This window comes from Rhinoraja longicauda, chromosome 21 (genome assembly GCF_053455715.1).
Source record: "Rhinoraja longicauda isolate Sanriku21f chromosome 21, sRhiLon1.1, whole genome shotgun sequence".
In the NCBI taxonomy this organism is placed as follows: domain Eukaryota; kingdom Metazoa; phylum Chordata; class Chondrichthyes; order Rajiformes; family Arhynchobatidae; genus Rhinoraja; species Rhinoraja longicauda.
This window is the reverse complement of record NC_135973.1, coordinates 8,874,813-8,891,162: the sequence shown is the minus strand read 5'-3', so window position 1 is coordinate 8,891,162 and position 16,350 is coordinate 8,874,813. Positions and strand designations below refer to the sequence as shown.

Here is a 16,350-nt window from a genome sequence, read left to right as displayed (position 1 = left end):
TACTTCAGCATTTTGTGTCTATCTTTGATGTAAACTAGCATCTGCAGCTCCTTCTTACACACCATGCTTAGTTTAGTTTTTTTTGGAGATACAGCGTACAAACGCGCACAAAGGGTGGTGGGTGTATGGAACAAGCTGACAGAGGAGGTAGTTGAGGCAGGTACTATTGCAACATTCAAGAAACATTTAGACAGGTACATGGATAGGACAGTTTGGAGGGATATGGGCCAAACGCAGACAGATGGGACTAGTGTATTTGGGCCATGTTGGTCAGTACGGGCAAGTTGGGCAGAAGTGCCTGTTTCCACACTCTGTGACTCTATAACTCTCTATGAATTGAATTGAACATTTTTATTGTGAAAGAAGGAACTGCAGGTACTGGTTTAAACCGAAGATAGACACAACAAGCTGGAGTAACTCAGCTGGACAAGCAGCATCTCTGGAGAGAACGGACAGTCTGAAGAAGGGTCTCGACCTGAAACATCACCCATTCCTTCTCTCCAGAGATGCTGCCTGTCCTGCTGAGATATTCCAGCTTTTTGTGTCTATGAACACTCCTATTATCACATGTGACAAGTCATTGTGAAATGTACTCTTTGAATTACATGAAGAAGAAGGCTGGAAAGGAAAATAGACATGGGGCACTTTTAGTGTTTTAACACTTTCTGCATGAAAGGAGGGCTCACATGTGACTGAGGGAGGCAGGGCTCGCGCTGCCCGCTGGGAGTTGTAGTTCATGGTGGGGTCCGGACATGCGCCGAGGGAAGGGGGGAGGTGGTGTATCGGACTACAGGTCCCAAGGGGGCAGTGCGAATTGTAGTCCATTGCGACCTGGGCATGCGCAGCGGAAGGGGAGGTGGCGGGATTGGACTACGGATCCCAGGGGGCAGTGCGAGTTGTAGTCCCAGCGGTCTGGGCATGCGCCGGGGAAGGGAAGGTGGCGGGATCGGACTATAGGTCCCAGGGGGCAGCGCGGGCCGCTGCGAGTTGTAGTCCCACCTATCTGGGCATGCGCCAGACTAAGGGGGTGGGTGGCGATATCGGACTGCAGATGCCAGGGGGCAGTGCGAGTTGTAGTCCCAGTGGTCTGGGCATGCGCCGGGGAAGGGGAGGTGGCGGGAACGGACTACAAGTCCCAGGGGGCAGCGCGGACTGTCGTCCTGCAGCCGGGGGAAAGTTTGAGGCGCCGAGAGGGAGAGACGGCTCGGCGGCTTTGGCGACTCGCTCTCGGCCGCACCATGATCGTGGCGCCGGCAGCCGAGAGGAACAAGGACCCCATCCTGCGTGTGATCCAGCGGCAGCTGAAGCTGGCAGAGCCCGCGCTCGCCCTGGAGCTGGCGTCCGGCTCCGGGCAGCACACGGTGCACTTCGCACAGGCTCTGCCCGCCGTCGTGTGGCAGCCCTCAGAGCTGGAGCACCGCTCCCTGGAGAGGTGGGCGGGCGGCCGGCTCCGGCAAACACGGGGCGCTCGCCCGGCTCCGGGGGGGGAGGGGGGAGGGGGGGGGGGGGAGAGGGGGGGAGGCGTGAAGGTGGGGGTGAGAATGAAGGGAGAGGGATGAAGGTGGGTGTGAGGGTGGGGGTGAAGGAACGGCCTGGGGGTGAAGGTAGGGGTGGGGGTGAAGGTAGGGGTGGGGGTGAAGGTAGGGGTGGGGGAGGAGGTAGAGGTGAAGTTAGGGCTGGGGGTGAAGGTAGGGGTGGGGGTGAGGGGGTAGAGGTGAAGTTAGGGCTGGGGGTGAAGGTAGGGGTGGGGGTGAGGGGGTAGAGGTGAAGTTAGGGCTGGGGGTGAAGGTAGGGGTGGGGGTGAGGGGGTAGAGGTGAAGTTAGGGCTGGGGGTGAAGGTAGGGGTGGGGGTGAGGGGGTAGAGGTGAAGTTAGGGCTGGGGTGAAGGTAGGGGTGGGGGTGAGGGGGTAGAGGAAGGTGGGGGTGAGGGGAGGAGGTAGAGGTGAAGTTAGGGATGGGGTGAAGGTAGGGGTGGGGGTGAGGGGGTAGAGGTGAAGGTAGGGATGGGGTGAAGGTAGGGGTGGGGGTGAGGGGGTAGAGGTGAAGGTAGGGATGGGGTTGAAGGTGGGGGTGAGGGGAGGAGGTAGGGGTGAAGGTGGGGGAGGAGGTAGGGATGTGGGTGAGGGGAGGGGGTAGGGCTGAAGATAGAGATGGGGGTGAGGGCTGAAAGTAAGGGGTGAAGGTGGGGGAGGGGGTGAAGGTAGGGATGGGGGTGAGGGGAGAATGTGGGGGTGAGGGTGGAGAGGGGGTGAGAATAAAAGGAGAGGGATGAGGGTGGAAGGAAGGGGGTGAGGCACGAGGGCGGGGGTGAAGATATTGCTTAGTATGAGGGGTGAAGGTGGAGGGGTAGTGATGAGGGTGGAGTGTTGGATGAAGGGAGAGGTGAGGGTGGAGGGGTGGTGGTGAGTGATGAAGGTGGGGGTGTTGGATGAAGGGTGAGGGTGGAGGGGTGGGGGTGAGGGTGGAGGAGGGGTGGGGGTGATGAATGAAGGTAGGGGTGAGAATGATGGGAAAGGTGAGGGCTGAGGGTGGGTGTAGGTTATTGAATAATATGCATGGGTCTGTGCAACTTGTAGTTTAGTATTTGTTTAAAAAGATTTGCATCTTAAGCATTGCGATGAATTTTGCTCCAGCAACTATTAATTGTTGAGTATAATTGAACTTTATGTGGGTAAGTGAGGAATGGTCATTGGTAGAAAATTGTGTTCTGTATTTTATTCATCAGTAATCTATTCATTTTGAAATTACCAACCAATCATTTTCAAGAGAGAGTTAGATAAAGATTTAGATATAGCTCTTCGGGCTAACGGAATCAAGGGACATGGGGAGTAAGCAGGAATAGGGTAATGGTTATGGATGATCAGCCATGATTATATTGAATGGTGGTGCTGGCTCGAAGGGCTGAATGGCCTACTCCTGCACCTATTTTCAGTGTTTCTATGTGAAGTGAGTTGGGTCATTTAGTCTGTTTACAGCCCATTTATTTGAATAATCAATGAAATAGGATGGGAAACATGGATGAATGATTATCATCTATTTGGACAAATGTGCCAAGATTAAAATTATTTTTAAGTTTGAAGCTAATTTTTTTCTCCAATTATTATGGAAGATTGATTTGAGAAACCGGTCCAAGGTTTATATGCACTGATATTATGCTGTGGCAATTACTAATGATTAAAACATGATACTTATTGGAGTAAATATTCCATTCCTTATCTTCAAGTGCCAGAAGTGAAATTTAACTGCAGCATAGAGGGAGGTGAATTACATTACCTGCATTATAAAGAAACAAGGAACTGACTTCAGTCTGAAGAAGGTATCACAAAATGCTGGAGTAACTCAGCGGGTTAGGCAGCATCTGAAGCTGCAGATGTGACCCAAACCAAAATGTCACCTTTCCATGTTTTCCAGAGATGCTGCCTGACCCATTGAGTTACTCCAGCACTGTTTTGTTTTTTATTATAAAGAAGGTGGATTTGGAGAAAATATTTAAATGTTGAATAGACTTGAATGTTTAGAGGTAAGGGATTTGACTGCCTATTGTAAAAGCTAGTCTAAAGCATAATGGCCTATTGAAAGCATTATAGTAAGAAAAGGAAGAAATTCTTCAAGGGGGCACATAAGAATTTTGTAGAGGGAATTTATCTGGTGTCAACTCATATCATCTAAACATCCATATTAGACAAACTATAGGAGGGACAAAACCTGTTTGTCACATTTCAGATCTGCCATTGCAGTTTCTATCAAGGTTAAAACACTGAGATCAATGTGTCGCATATTGTGCGCACACATACTTTATACGATCTGTAATCTTTACAAGACCGTTAAAGAAAACAAGATTAGTAATGTCTTGTTGCTTTCACTCCAATCTACAGTTTCTGGATGGTTGCTTTTACTCTTTATAATCACCTGGATGTGAAGCTTGTAACAAACTGGAAGAAATTGTATGGTTTTAATCTATTGGATTTGCATACATGACTGGTTTGTGAATGGTAGTTTTCACCACCTGCTTTTATGTGAACAAATTAGTATTGTTAAGTTGAATGACACAAATAATTGCTGTCTTCTGCTGATAAGCATATGAAATGCTTTGAAGTGTGAGGTATATATTTTGACCAACAAGCACTTGGGGTAAGACTTTTAATTGCTAAATTTGCACAATATGTTTTGAGTAAAGACAAACGTGAACTCCAGAATTGGATTTAGCTTTGGACTGCCTTTAACAGTATCTCATTTGCAACCGGTGTAACAGAAAGTTCTGGAAGCATTCGACGGATGCTGCCTGACCTGTTGATTGTTTCCAGCAGACAGACACAAAATGCTGGAGTAGCTCAGCGGTTGAGGCAGCATTTGGAGAGAAGGATGGGTAATGTTTCGGGTCGAGACTTGCTTCCAGCACTTAATTCTTTTTTCAGATTTCCGCATCTGCAGCTTTTTGATTGTCAATTGGCATGTTGTCTTACAAAATGGCTTATTGTAAAGTATTGTTGTTGTTTTTTTTAGTATTTCTGCATATATTGCAGCAACGCGAGTGGAGAACGTTAAACAGCCACTTTATATTGACTGTGCTCAGAGCTGGGAGACTTGGGGAGGATTGCAGCCAAACACTTTTGATCTTATTTTAAATATTAACATGATTCATATCTCAGAGATGAAGTGCACCAAGGTGAGATTTCAGTTGATTTGTGTAAATTCATCTTGTTGAATTGGTTTGTTCAACACACCAAGTAGGAATACCAAATGTGGAACAGTACACCACAGGAACGGGCCCTTCGGCTGATAATGTTTGTCCTGACCATGATGCCAAATTAAACTGATCTCATCTGCCTGTACATGATCTATGTGCTTCCATTACTTCACTTCCATGTATCCATCTAAAAGTCTCTTAAAAGCCACTATTGCATCTGCCTCCACTACCAACCCTAGCAATGCGTTCCAGGCCCCCACCACTCTGTGTGTTTTTTTTTTAAACTGTCTACCCAATCTATGCCTCTCATAATTTTATATACTTCTATCAAGTCTTTCCTCAACCTCATGTTCCAGAGAAAAGGCCAGAAGAATGGCATAAACTGGGTATTTAATTGAACAATAGATTACAACAGATGGAAAGTAAATTCAATAATAATCTCTATTTTCTTGTTTTCCAATTAATTCCAATTATCTTTAAATTAAAATGCCTCATTATTCATATTTCTGATGTGGCATGGAGTAAAAGCTACAGCAGCATTTAGTTTCAATTTGTCAATTTATGAATGTGTTAAATGATTTTTTTTAACAATTAACATTCTGTTACTGAATTGATGTTATCTAAGTTGACTTGTCAAAGTTTATATCATCATCTATACCTTATTCCAGCATCATAAGGGTCCTCGTGGCGAGATTGATTATTGCGTAGGAATTCAAAGATTAGGAAGGACCAAGGTCAAAGAGATGAGTTTTGAAAAGCCTTTTTAAGCTGATGGCAGATAGTCCACAATCTGAAGTTCTTAACTTGAATCAAACAAAGGCCAATAGCTACTTAAGTGACAGTATTTGGCAAAACGAGGAAAGAGTTGCACGCTAAATGATGTTCAAAACTGTGTAGGGTGTGAGTTGCAACTTGAGGCTGGAGAAAGCAATTGGGTTCAAGGGGTTACTGAATTGATTTGGGGAAAATTGCAAGACTGAGGAAAGAACAGACCTATTGTAAGGTTCCTTCAATGATTTCACAGATGTTTGATGTATATCCTCCATGATTCAAATGACCTTTGCAAGTAAAAAGGAATGGGATCAGCTGCAGTAAAATGGTTGATTGGTATAAAGATACCACATTAATATCAGTTCAATGTACAGTGGTACTTTATTGTCACATGCTCCTAGTTACAGCGAATTAGTTTTATTGCATACAATTCAGTAAAAATCAAACAATACAAAACTACAATCGTACTTAAATACATGAGTAAAAGAATAGTAGATTACACTGAGGCAGTGTAGATTTGTCATGTTTCTGGTGTCATCTTACATCCTTCAAGTCCTTAAAATTATGGAGTCTACTTCGCCTTAAAGGCACGTTGCCTTGGAGGCGGCTAACGGTCAGAGTTACAGGGGTCGGCCTGCCCTGGTGATGTCAGCAGATGTTCAGTTAAGCATTTTGGTAATAGACCAAAGGAGGATCCTGACCTGGAACATTGTGTGTCCATTTCCCTCCAGAGACAGCAACATCCTCGATGCTATTCTATCACTTGCTCTTTGAGGGGCATGCAAATCTCTCCCTAAGCCACGTTCACAAATTATAGTAGAATTGGGCCATTTGGCCCATCGAGTCTAGTCCACCATTCAATCATGGCTGATATTTGCCTCCTAATCCCATTTTCCTGCATTCTTCCCTAACTCTTGACACCTGTTCTAATCAATAACTTGTCTATCTCTGCTTTTAAAATATCCACTGACTTGGCCTCCACAGCCCTCTGTGGCAATGAAGTTCCACAGATTAACTGCCCTAAAGAAGTTCCTCCTCGCCTCCTTTCTAAAGGAGCGCCCTTTAATTCTGAGGCTATGACCTCTGGTCCTAGACTCTCCCATCAGTGGAAACATCCTTTCCACATCCACTCTATCTATTGCTTTCATTATTCTGTAATCCCTCCAAAGTTCCACCTCACTTACCTGATGAGGGCCATCTTCACAGACAGTTTAGCAAACATTGAATGTAAATTGAAGTGGGCAAGCAAATCTGATTTTGCACATTGGAAGAAATTTAAGAAAATGATCACCTGCCTAACAATTAATATTCTTTCAAGCTGCAAGTTATCGTGAAAATATTCTTATTCCTGCAGGGTCTCTTCAAAGGAGCCAGCCAATTACTGAAACCAAACGCCTTATTGATCACTTATGGGGTAAGTGAGCCATGAGATTGGATTATTTTACAATCTATAACCTCCTAATGTAGCCAGTAATATTGTCATGTTAGCAATACAGGAAACAAATTAAGTTTTATAGTGCTCTTACTACGCCATTGTGTTGTTGGATCATTTATTTTCAGAGCATTGATGTACTGCGCAGTATTGTAAATGGGAGAAATGTTCACAGCGTAAACACAGATGCAAGTGGGACCAAATCTAAGTCAATGAGATGGATGCATAATGTTACCAAAGTAGAGTGCAACTGTAAAACCGTACAGAACCGTGAAGCTGAGACTGATTTTCATGCTGGGTATAGGGCAACGACGCCAATCTGTACTTAGACAGCACCATTAACATAGTCAACCAACCAGAGGTGTGTTACGGGACTATTTTCAAACAATATTTGATGCCAAGTCAAACAAAAAGATCTAGGTCTAGATGACAAAAGATTTTGTCAAGAAGATAGGATGAGAGGAACCGTACAGTTGGAAAGACAGGCTTCGGGGATAATTTGGGGGATTAGAGTTCAGGCTTTATTTTTGTTAGTTTTAGAGATACCGCACGGAAACAGGCCCTTCGGCCCACCGGCTCCGCGCTGACCAGCGATCCCCGCACATTAACACTATCCTACACGCACTAGGGACAATTTTTACATTTGCCAAGCCAATTAACCTACAAACCTGTACGTCTTCGGAGTGTGGGAGGAAACCGAAGATCTCGGAGAAAACCCACGCAGGTCACGGGGAGAATGTACAAACTCTGTACAGACAGCACCCGCAGTCGGGATCGAAACCGGGTCTCTGGCGCTGTAAGGCAGCAACTCTGCCGGTGACAGGAGGAAATGGAGACATTAAAAAAGTGACAAGTTTCTTAACAATGGGTCTATGCAGGCAGGAGGGCTGATGAAAGTGACAATGTGAATTAGGGAGTCTAATCACTAACGGACTGAATCGCTCGCTTTTACTGGCCTTGACAATTTCAAGTGAAAAGTTTGTTCTAAACTACTGCCCGGCTGCCCACCTCCTTTATCCTCATCAACCCAAACTAAAGACACAGTCTGAATCCTGCTTTAGATTCCAGGCACAACTGAAGTTTGCATTTGGGATGGGAGAGTTGAGGAACTCACAGCCAAGAAGATGAATGATACCTAGCTATAACATTGGCCTTGCGAATCCTTTGAGTGCATTGAAATTTCTAAATTCAGTCATCTTAATAATCCCTAGTGTGCAGGATAGTGCTAGGGGTGATTGCTGGTCGGCCGGTGACTTGGTAGGCCGAAGGGCTTGTTTCCGCACTGTATCTCTAAACTAAACTAAAAAAAATCAGGCAGACCACACAGTTCATGGATGGGATCAACAAGGCCTAAATATATTGTTTTAACGCAGATGAACGATGTTGATTCCTGTATACATCTCCAAGGTAACTAGAATAAGCAATTTAGATTCTAGGGGATGTTGTTTTACTGCATGTCATTTGTTCATGTGCAACAATGAGTATATTCTGCCTTTCACGTCTGGCTGTGTCAGTCATTTTTTTTTATCAGATCAGTGTCCAGGCTAGTTGTCTCCATGACAACTGAGAACCCACCCCACAGAAGAGCGTCATCTACTCAAGCTGATGTTCAGTTTTCTTTTGTCATAGATTGTGGGCTGACCTCTACCACTGAGAATAAATAATGTGTTTGTGCTGTGGCCTTGTGACAAATCAACTCCGCAAGTTGCTTAAAATGCCAACCATTTAGTGGCTCTTTAAAAGTTCAAGTGGCATCCCACTCAAATTCACATGTAACACTAAATCATTGTGATGTAGGTTAAATGGTCAGAAACTGCATAGTCATGGAGAAGTCCATCTTTGATGCAAATCCTTCTTTCCGATAATTTCTACACCTCTCTGGTTTGTAGAGCTATGAAAATGGTGGTTACGTAACCCTCCGTCAAACACAGGAATCTTTGCAAAAATATCAAAATAGATTTAGCTTGTATCTACTGATTTTTCATCTGATTTATTTTGCTGAATGTCATTGGAAGCTGGATAAACAGCTGCTGAAATTTCAGTTTTAACATGGTTAAACTGACATGTACAGGAGTGAAGTAGCTGATATTCATCCAGTTTTAGTGTTGGAATTGGTCTTGATATGATGTTCCCACAGTTTCTGCCATAGCTTGTGTAAGAAGGAACTGCAGATGCTGGTTTACACCGAAGATAAACACAAAATTCTGGAGTAGCTCAGCAGGTCAGGCAGCATCTCTGGAGAAAAGATGACATTTCAGATTGATGAAGGGTCTTGACCCGATACGTCACCTATTCCTTTTCTCCAGAGATGCACCCTGACCCGCTGATTTGCTATAGCGAGACAATATTCAATGTTCCTGACAGCACCTCTTTACACAATAGATAAAAGGGCCTGCAGAATCATAATATAAATTCTCCCGTGGTTTTGTCTGTACAATGATGTTCTTCTGAGAGATTTACAAGCTTTGACTGTACTGGTTGGTAAAAGAGACATTGAAACCTTCACTGGCTGAGTAGAATTCTGAAGGGGATGTTTTGATAAATATGGATAGTCATTGGTTTAATTTAACATTGATCTTTCCTGCAGCCCTATGCAGTCAATGGCACGATTACTCCACAAAGCAACGTAGATTTTGATTTGAGCTTAAGGCAGAGGTAATTTATGGTTACAATTTTTTTTTTTAAAGAGAAACTTTATTAAGTCAAATGCAATTGTACAACATCTAAATTTGATATTTTTCTTATGAAAGAAATCCATCCTGGGGTTTGAGAGATGTGAGTATATTACAGAAGCTTGCTGAAGAAAATGGGATCACATTCAAGCAGATGGTATGAATTACTTGTCTAAATGTTCAAACTAAATGTTACTAGTAAATGGGATAAACACCAATTAATTATCTCGGGATACATTCTCCTGTTGCTTATTGCATCTTAAGTGATTTCTTTGCTTCATTACATGAAACACATCTTTCTCCCTCTCCCACTGTTAACTTCAATTTCAGTGGTTGTAAAATTGTAGGGAGGTGTTTACATGCTACCATGCAATTTATCCACCATTCATGAAATTGTAAACTATCCCCAGGTGTTTTCTTTTGCCTAGCCAGATCAATTTAAGCATTGAATTGCCAATTATGTTTTGGGTGGGGATCCTTCTTCAGACTGATGGAATAGAGGGGAGGTAGCTCCAGCATGAGTGAGTGATAGATCCGGGTGAGGATTTGATTTAATTGGCAGATGTATCATGTAGGCAAGAGAAGGATGGAAATGGTGGCCAAGGCTGGAGGTGGAAAAGAGTTAAGTGCAATTGGTGGAATCATATAAGGAAGGGAGGTGGGGAGTGAAATATAAAACCAGAGGGAGGGATGTTGGACAGAAGGGAACAAGGCTGGGGAAGAAAATGAAAGAAATAATCATTTATTGTAGACCAATGTCTCTGATTTTTCTAGTTAAAAACCTAATTTTGACCGTGACAACTATGGAAATTTAATTGAAGCTGCCCCACATTGAAATTGGAGAATTCACTGTTCATGCTGTTGGGTTGTAGACTACCCAATTGGAATACGAGGTTCTATTCTTCCACCTCCAACCAATCTTGTCAATTGAATTATGCTCTCAATGCAGTCTCCTCTACATCAGTGACACCAAGCATAGGTAGACAAGGCAAACATTTGCCCCCTGTCCACCTAGAACTCCTGATAATTATCCACTTCAATTCCTCTTCCTGTTCCCATACTTATCTGTCTATCCTTGGTCTCCTCCACTGCCTGAATGCAACATGCAAACTGGAAGAGCAGCACCCCGTATTCTGCTTGGGTAGCTTATTGACCCACAGCATGAACACAGTTCTCCACTTTCAGGTAAAATCCTCATCCGCCCAATTTACCTCCTGCCTTCCTCCTTGTACACCTTATTTTCCATTCCCCTTGTCCGTCACCCTGTTTCTTTCACTTCCTCAAATCTGCTTATGACCCACTCTTCCATTCTCTGGGTCTCCAATTTCCCACCCACCTCCCAAAAGTCTCTCTACCCACCATCTTTTTTTCTGGTTGTCATTTTCACTCCTCATCTGCTTTTCTTATCAGTCCACTGTGCACCCATTTGTCTTCTCCGTGTATCATTTCCAGCCTTGGTTACTATCCCCAGCCTTCTATTCTCCACCTGACTCATCTGCCAATGAACCCCTCCACCTGCATTCATCTTTCACTTGCCAGCACCTGCCCCACACCTCCTCTTTCTACCAGCAATCTCCCTCTACTTCAGGGGTTCCCAACCTTTATTGTCCCTTTTACCCCTTTGCAACTTTTCCAAAGTAAATTTACCCCCACCCTATTTTGTTCAGTAATTTGAGTTTACACTTCTAACATAATAAAGCAACCGACAAAGGGGAAATTAAAAAATACTGTTTTTAACATTAGTATTTTAAGTTCAAATAATAATAATAGCACATAACAACGTTATTTCACTTATTTATGAACTGATGATGAACAGATACCGCAGTCAGTCAATATTTTGTTTTACTTTTAGGTTGATATGCCAGCTAACAACAAATGCCTGCTTTTTCAGAAAAGGTCAAGTATATAGCAGAGTCATCTCTTCTACATTCCACACAACAGAGGAACAAAACATTCAGCTTTAATCATTGTAACAGTTCACTAATGAAACAATTGCTGCTAAACCTCTATTAATTAGTTACTCTTGTGAGCAAAACTAATGGGATGACTTAAGAAAAATTATTTATTGGACAACTTGGTGTTAGTGGCCAGTCACCATTTTCCAAGCTTTGAGAACATGCCTATCCAGTAGGATTAATTATTTTCTATGAGGGGTGGATTCAGGTTGACAAGTTTTCTTTGGTCTTTACAAGAAAACTTGGGTGATCATTACCAGGGGTTGTCCTTTGGGATTTTCAATGGCTGGGGTGGAACACCACCTCCCTTCCCTATTTTACTGTTCAGGGTATAAAATTAGTGCCTTGATGCTGTTGCATTTTGTAATGCAAACAAAAGATGTTTCTCCCAAACGTGTTCCATATAAGTAACTTTTTAGAAGGGATTGCTATCATTACAAACATTATCTGGTTACCAGTGGCTTGGAGTGAAGTGTTTTGAATGGTTTTGTTTTTGTACATGATGTAGTTTGCACTTACAGGGATTGTAACCAAATGAATTCCAAGTTGTGCATATGGATGTAAAGTTTGAAGCAAATGCTTTACTTTGTGATTTATTGTGACCTCGTCTGCAGTATATGATATACTCACCACTGTTGATTAAGAAAAATGTTTTTTATTAATTAGGAACAATCAATGGGTTAACAGAAAACCGAATGGAACCATGATAGACACAAAATGCTGGAGTACCTCAGCGGGACAGGCAGTATCTCTGGAGAGAAGGAATGGGTGATGTTTTGGGTCATGACTCGTCTTCAGACAGGGTCAGGGAAGACTAGAGATATGGAAGGGTAAGGAGTGAAAACGACAGCTGAAAGCAGACGATTATCAAGGAAATATAGAATGGTTCATTGTTGGCTTAGGAAGGTGCCAACGAGGCATACAATCAGTAAAGTTCATCGAGAGAACAGTGAAACTAGTCAGGGAACAAGGGACGGGGAGAGAGGGAAAGGAAGGGTTACTTGACGTTAGAGAAATCAGATTCATACCACTGGGTTGTAAGCTGCCCAGGTGAAATATGGGGTGCTGTTCCTCCAATTTATGTTGGGCCTCATTCTGACAGTGGACGAGGCCCAGGACAGAAAGGTCAGTATGGGTAGGGGAGTTAAAGTGTTTAGCAACCGGGAGATTGTGAAGGCCTAGGCAGACTGAGCAGAGGTGTTCAGCAAAATGATCACCGAGCCTGCACTTGGTCTTGCCAATATATAGAACCATGCAGACTAGGAAAGATTTAGTTAAAGCTTATCATACTGTTCCTGTTGCTCACCTGTCAAACTAGAGTTCAACTTGATGCAAAAATAATACCACTGAGTACATTTAAAGCAGTTGGTTTCTACATCAGTGAACACCAATTGATTGTTTCAATCGGCAGAGTAAGAATAGCTTTTCTAATTCCTGCACTAGTGCTTTATCGGTGAAAGATGATCAGAGGTTGAGATTTGGATGAAGTATAATGTTAGGAGAGTAATTGCTATCATTAAGTGGATACTAGAGGCTTGGAATGGACTGTTCTGACTGAATTGTTATTGTGCTTGATGTTGCTTAAATGGAGTTTTGCATTATGTTTGGCTGTGCTGAAGATGCCAAGTTTTATCCTGACACTAGGGATAGAAAATGTTCCTCCCGACAATTCTAATGATAAGTATCATTAGTATCTGGTTTTCTGAACCAGAAAATGATCAGCGTTGACCTCAGTGACCGTTATTCCTATATCCATGCGAGTTGCTGCAAGGCATCTTGATAGATTTATGGGATCCAACTTTTTCCAAGACATTTTCTGGGAGACAGTGAATCAGGAAGTAAAACACTCTCTTTTATCATTCGAGTGAAATAAAGGTTGAAACAATCATAACTGATTAAAGTTTTAGTGAATGATATTTTAACTCATGAAATTGAATGGATTTTAATTTCCTTAAAACTATTTAATTGGTTTCTATAATATTTGCACTGGGTGTACAGTTTAAAAACTGTATTAGTGGATGTTATAGTGCAATGGTGTGCTTAAAATAAATGTTTGGGTCAAATCTTGGGTTTTTTTTTGCAACAATTTCCTTGGTGGGAATTACAGCAGTACATTGGGGAATAGCGCATTATCAGTAACAGCAGCTTCTGATCTTCCACATTTAAGGGTGCATGGGTCAGGTCTAGCTGTTGCTGTCAAACTTTCTCCTCCAAATTCTGGGACATGACCTCTAAGTGTCACATTCATCTTATAAACAAAAGTTTTTAAAACTCTTTGACTTACCTGGGTCGGCTGTCATCTTTAATCAGGTTAGCATTATTGCAAGGATCTAAACTTTATGCAAGAGAAACATATCCAACATTGAACATTGGGGCCAGGGAGTAGCTGAACTGAGCCAAGTCACTTGCTTCAGAATTTTAACTCTTTTAAGCAGTGAACTATATTTAAAGTGACAATTTGGAGCAGTTAGTTCTTAATCATTTTACACAATATATTTTGTTTTCTTTCTGAAAACTTTGGTGAAAGGAAGCACTGAAGCTGGTGATATTCAGTGTGATAGCATATTAGATCATATACTGATTTTGTGGTTTAGTTACCAAACTAGTAGCTAGAGGCTTAGTGTTAGGAAACTGAGTCACCTCCCCTCCCACCTTCATTCCTTCCTCTAACTTCACAATTCACAACTATAATTTTGTCTCACACCCATCTATATTTTCATCTCTGGCCTTTGCCCAGCCACCTGCCTATCAATCCCCCCCACCACACTATCCACCTATTACTTGCCAGGCTTTGTCCTGCCCCTCCTCTTCCAGCCTGTCCCCCACAATCAGTCTGAAGGGTTCCATCTTGAGTACCAGTGAACTACACAGCAGACATGTACTCTCTGGTACATATTCTTGCACATCATCAAAATGTAAGCAGTAAAACCTCAGGTGAAAATATTAACGTTTAGTCTAGAGATACAGCACAGAAACAGGCCCTTCGGTCCACCTTCCATACCAACCAGCAATTCCCACACATTAACACTATCTTACACACACTAGGGACAATTTACATTTATACCAAGCCAATTAATCTACAAACCTGTACACCTTTGGAGTGTGGGAGAAAACCCACATTCACGGGGAGAACGTACAAACTTCGTACAGACAGCACCACGTAGTCGGGATCGAATCTGGGTCTCTGGCGCTGTAAGACAGCAACTCTACCACTGCCCCACTTCTACGAAAATGGCTGGAGTTCAGCAGGACAAACTTTAAAATGCCTGGATGAACCCTGATATGTCATTGTCTTTGTGATATGGTAAAATTCATATTTTGATCGTCAGGGTAGAATTGCGATTATATGTATAGAGAGATGTATTCTGCACACTCACCTGAATTTGGTAAAGAAATTTTAAATAATAATTTCAACAGTAACTCCCACATCCCAAACATTAACCACAGACTCTAATCTAACAATCTTACCCAACAGCATGACTAATGCAAAGATGTCATGGAACCCCTAATTGTTAGCTATAATAGGAATGAATGGCTTTCTGAAAAGTACTGATTAGTTGCAAGAGGTAAACACCACAGCCATTCTGCACAATGTGATGTGTCACAAACAACATCCAGCTGCACCTCTTATTTATTGTCAGAATAGAGCTCCAAATTACAAAGTGCTTGTATAATACTTTGTACTGAGTTCTTCAAAGCCCCACAAACAAAACAAACTGTAGATTATAAAGCAACCTCAAGTTTTGTTTCATCGAAGAACATGCCATTAAAATACCTATCTTAGTCAGGTTATCTAATTAACAAACAGTGCTGTGGAAAATAACCAGACGTTACTTTCCTAAGTAAGCAGAAAAACTAACTAGTGATGCTAAGATAGACACAAAAAGCTGGAGTAACTCAGCGGGTCAGACAGCATCTTTGGAGAAAAGGAATAGATGATGTTTCGGGTCGAGACCCTTCTCCAGACTCATTAGAGTTACTCCAGCTTTTTGTGGCTATCTTCGGATTAAACCAGCATCGGCAGTGCCTTCCTACACATGGTGGTGATTCTAGCTGTGGGTGAAAAATTTATAATGATCTCCACATATTTCAATTTAATGATTTGGAAAACCACTGCTATGCTTGAAGTATAAAACATTTAAATTCACATTCAGCAGTTTTCTAGTGCTGAATATTCTGACAATGGCTCCTCCTGGATTAGAGGGCAAGGAGTTGAATTTTCCAACTGAAGGTTATAAATCTTAACATGGTCTTCAAAGAGTTCAGTGCACACCTTGAGCCAAAGAGAGTCATCTCATTGATCTCGGAACAAGTCAATATTTGCATAACTTAATGCATTCAGTCTGGGGAAGGTTACCGACCCAAAATGTCACCTAATCCTTTTCTCCAGAGATACTACCTGACCCACTGAGTTACTCCAGCATTTTATGTCCATCTCTGGTATAAACCAGCATCTGCAGCTCCTTCTGGCACCAATACATTCAGTAAATGCAGATTTTAGAGTTATGCAAGACTCGTGGAGACTGGAGTGCAGGTTGCAGCTACAGAGTACAGGAGGCTAAAATGAACAAGTAAAAATACAACCCACTCAAACAGCCAATCTTCAGATGAGTCCTACGAAATGGAAGAGGGTAGACAGTCAGACAACAGAAACAATAAAAGGAAAGCCATGTGGTTTTGCCACAGTTATTGACTACTACACACATTCACCAAATATTCTGCAAATTTTAAAGCGACCTCAATCTTTGAAGAAGGGTCTCGACCCGAAAAGTCACCTATTCCTTTTCTCCACAGATGCTGCCTGACCCACTGAGTTACTCTGGCTTTTTGTGT

At 42.5% G+C, this 16,350-nt stretch overlaps 1 protein-coding gene across 1 annotated transcript; it reads left to right on the top strand.

The window, feature by feature from the left end:
- The first annotated feature begins 1,144 nt into the window (after positions 1 to 1,144).
- Positions 1,145 to 13,592, top strand: mettl26 (methyltransferase like 26). The gene is made up of 6 exons (XM_078417705.1): positions 1,145 to 1,432; positions 4,504 to 4,666; positions 6,813 to 6,872; positions 9,478 to 9,545; positions 9,641 to 9,719; positions 11,415 to 13,592. Exons 1-6 carry the CDS (start codon positions 1,239 to 1,241, stop codon positions 11,469 to 11,471), a joined length of 621 nt encoding a protein of 206 aa, XP_078273831.1. The 5' UTR covers positions 1,145 to 1,238; the 3' UTR covers positions 11,472 to 13,592.
- Positions 13,593 to 16,350: the final 2,758 nt, after the last annotated feature.

What these genes read in the sequence shown, in the direction of transcription:
- mettl26 (XM_078417705.1), top strand. Translation starts at nt 1,239, where the DNA reads ATGATCGTGGCGCCGGCAGCCGAGAGGAACAAGGACCCCATCCTGCGT. An exon ending in CAGAGATGAAGTGCACCAAG is followed by an intron (nt 4,667 to 6,812) that starts GTGAGATTTCAG and finishes TTATTCCTGCAG; the next exon opens with GGTCTCTTCAAAGGAGCCAG. An exon ending in GATTTGAGCTTAAGGCAGAG is followed by an intron (nt 9,546 to 9,640) that starts GTAATTTATGGT and finishes TTCTTATGAAAG; the next exon opens with AAATCCATCCTGGGGTTTGA.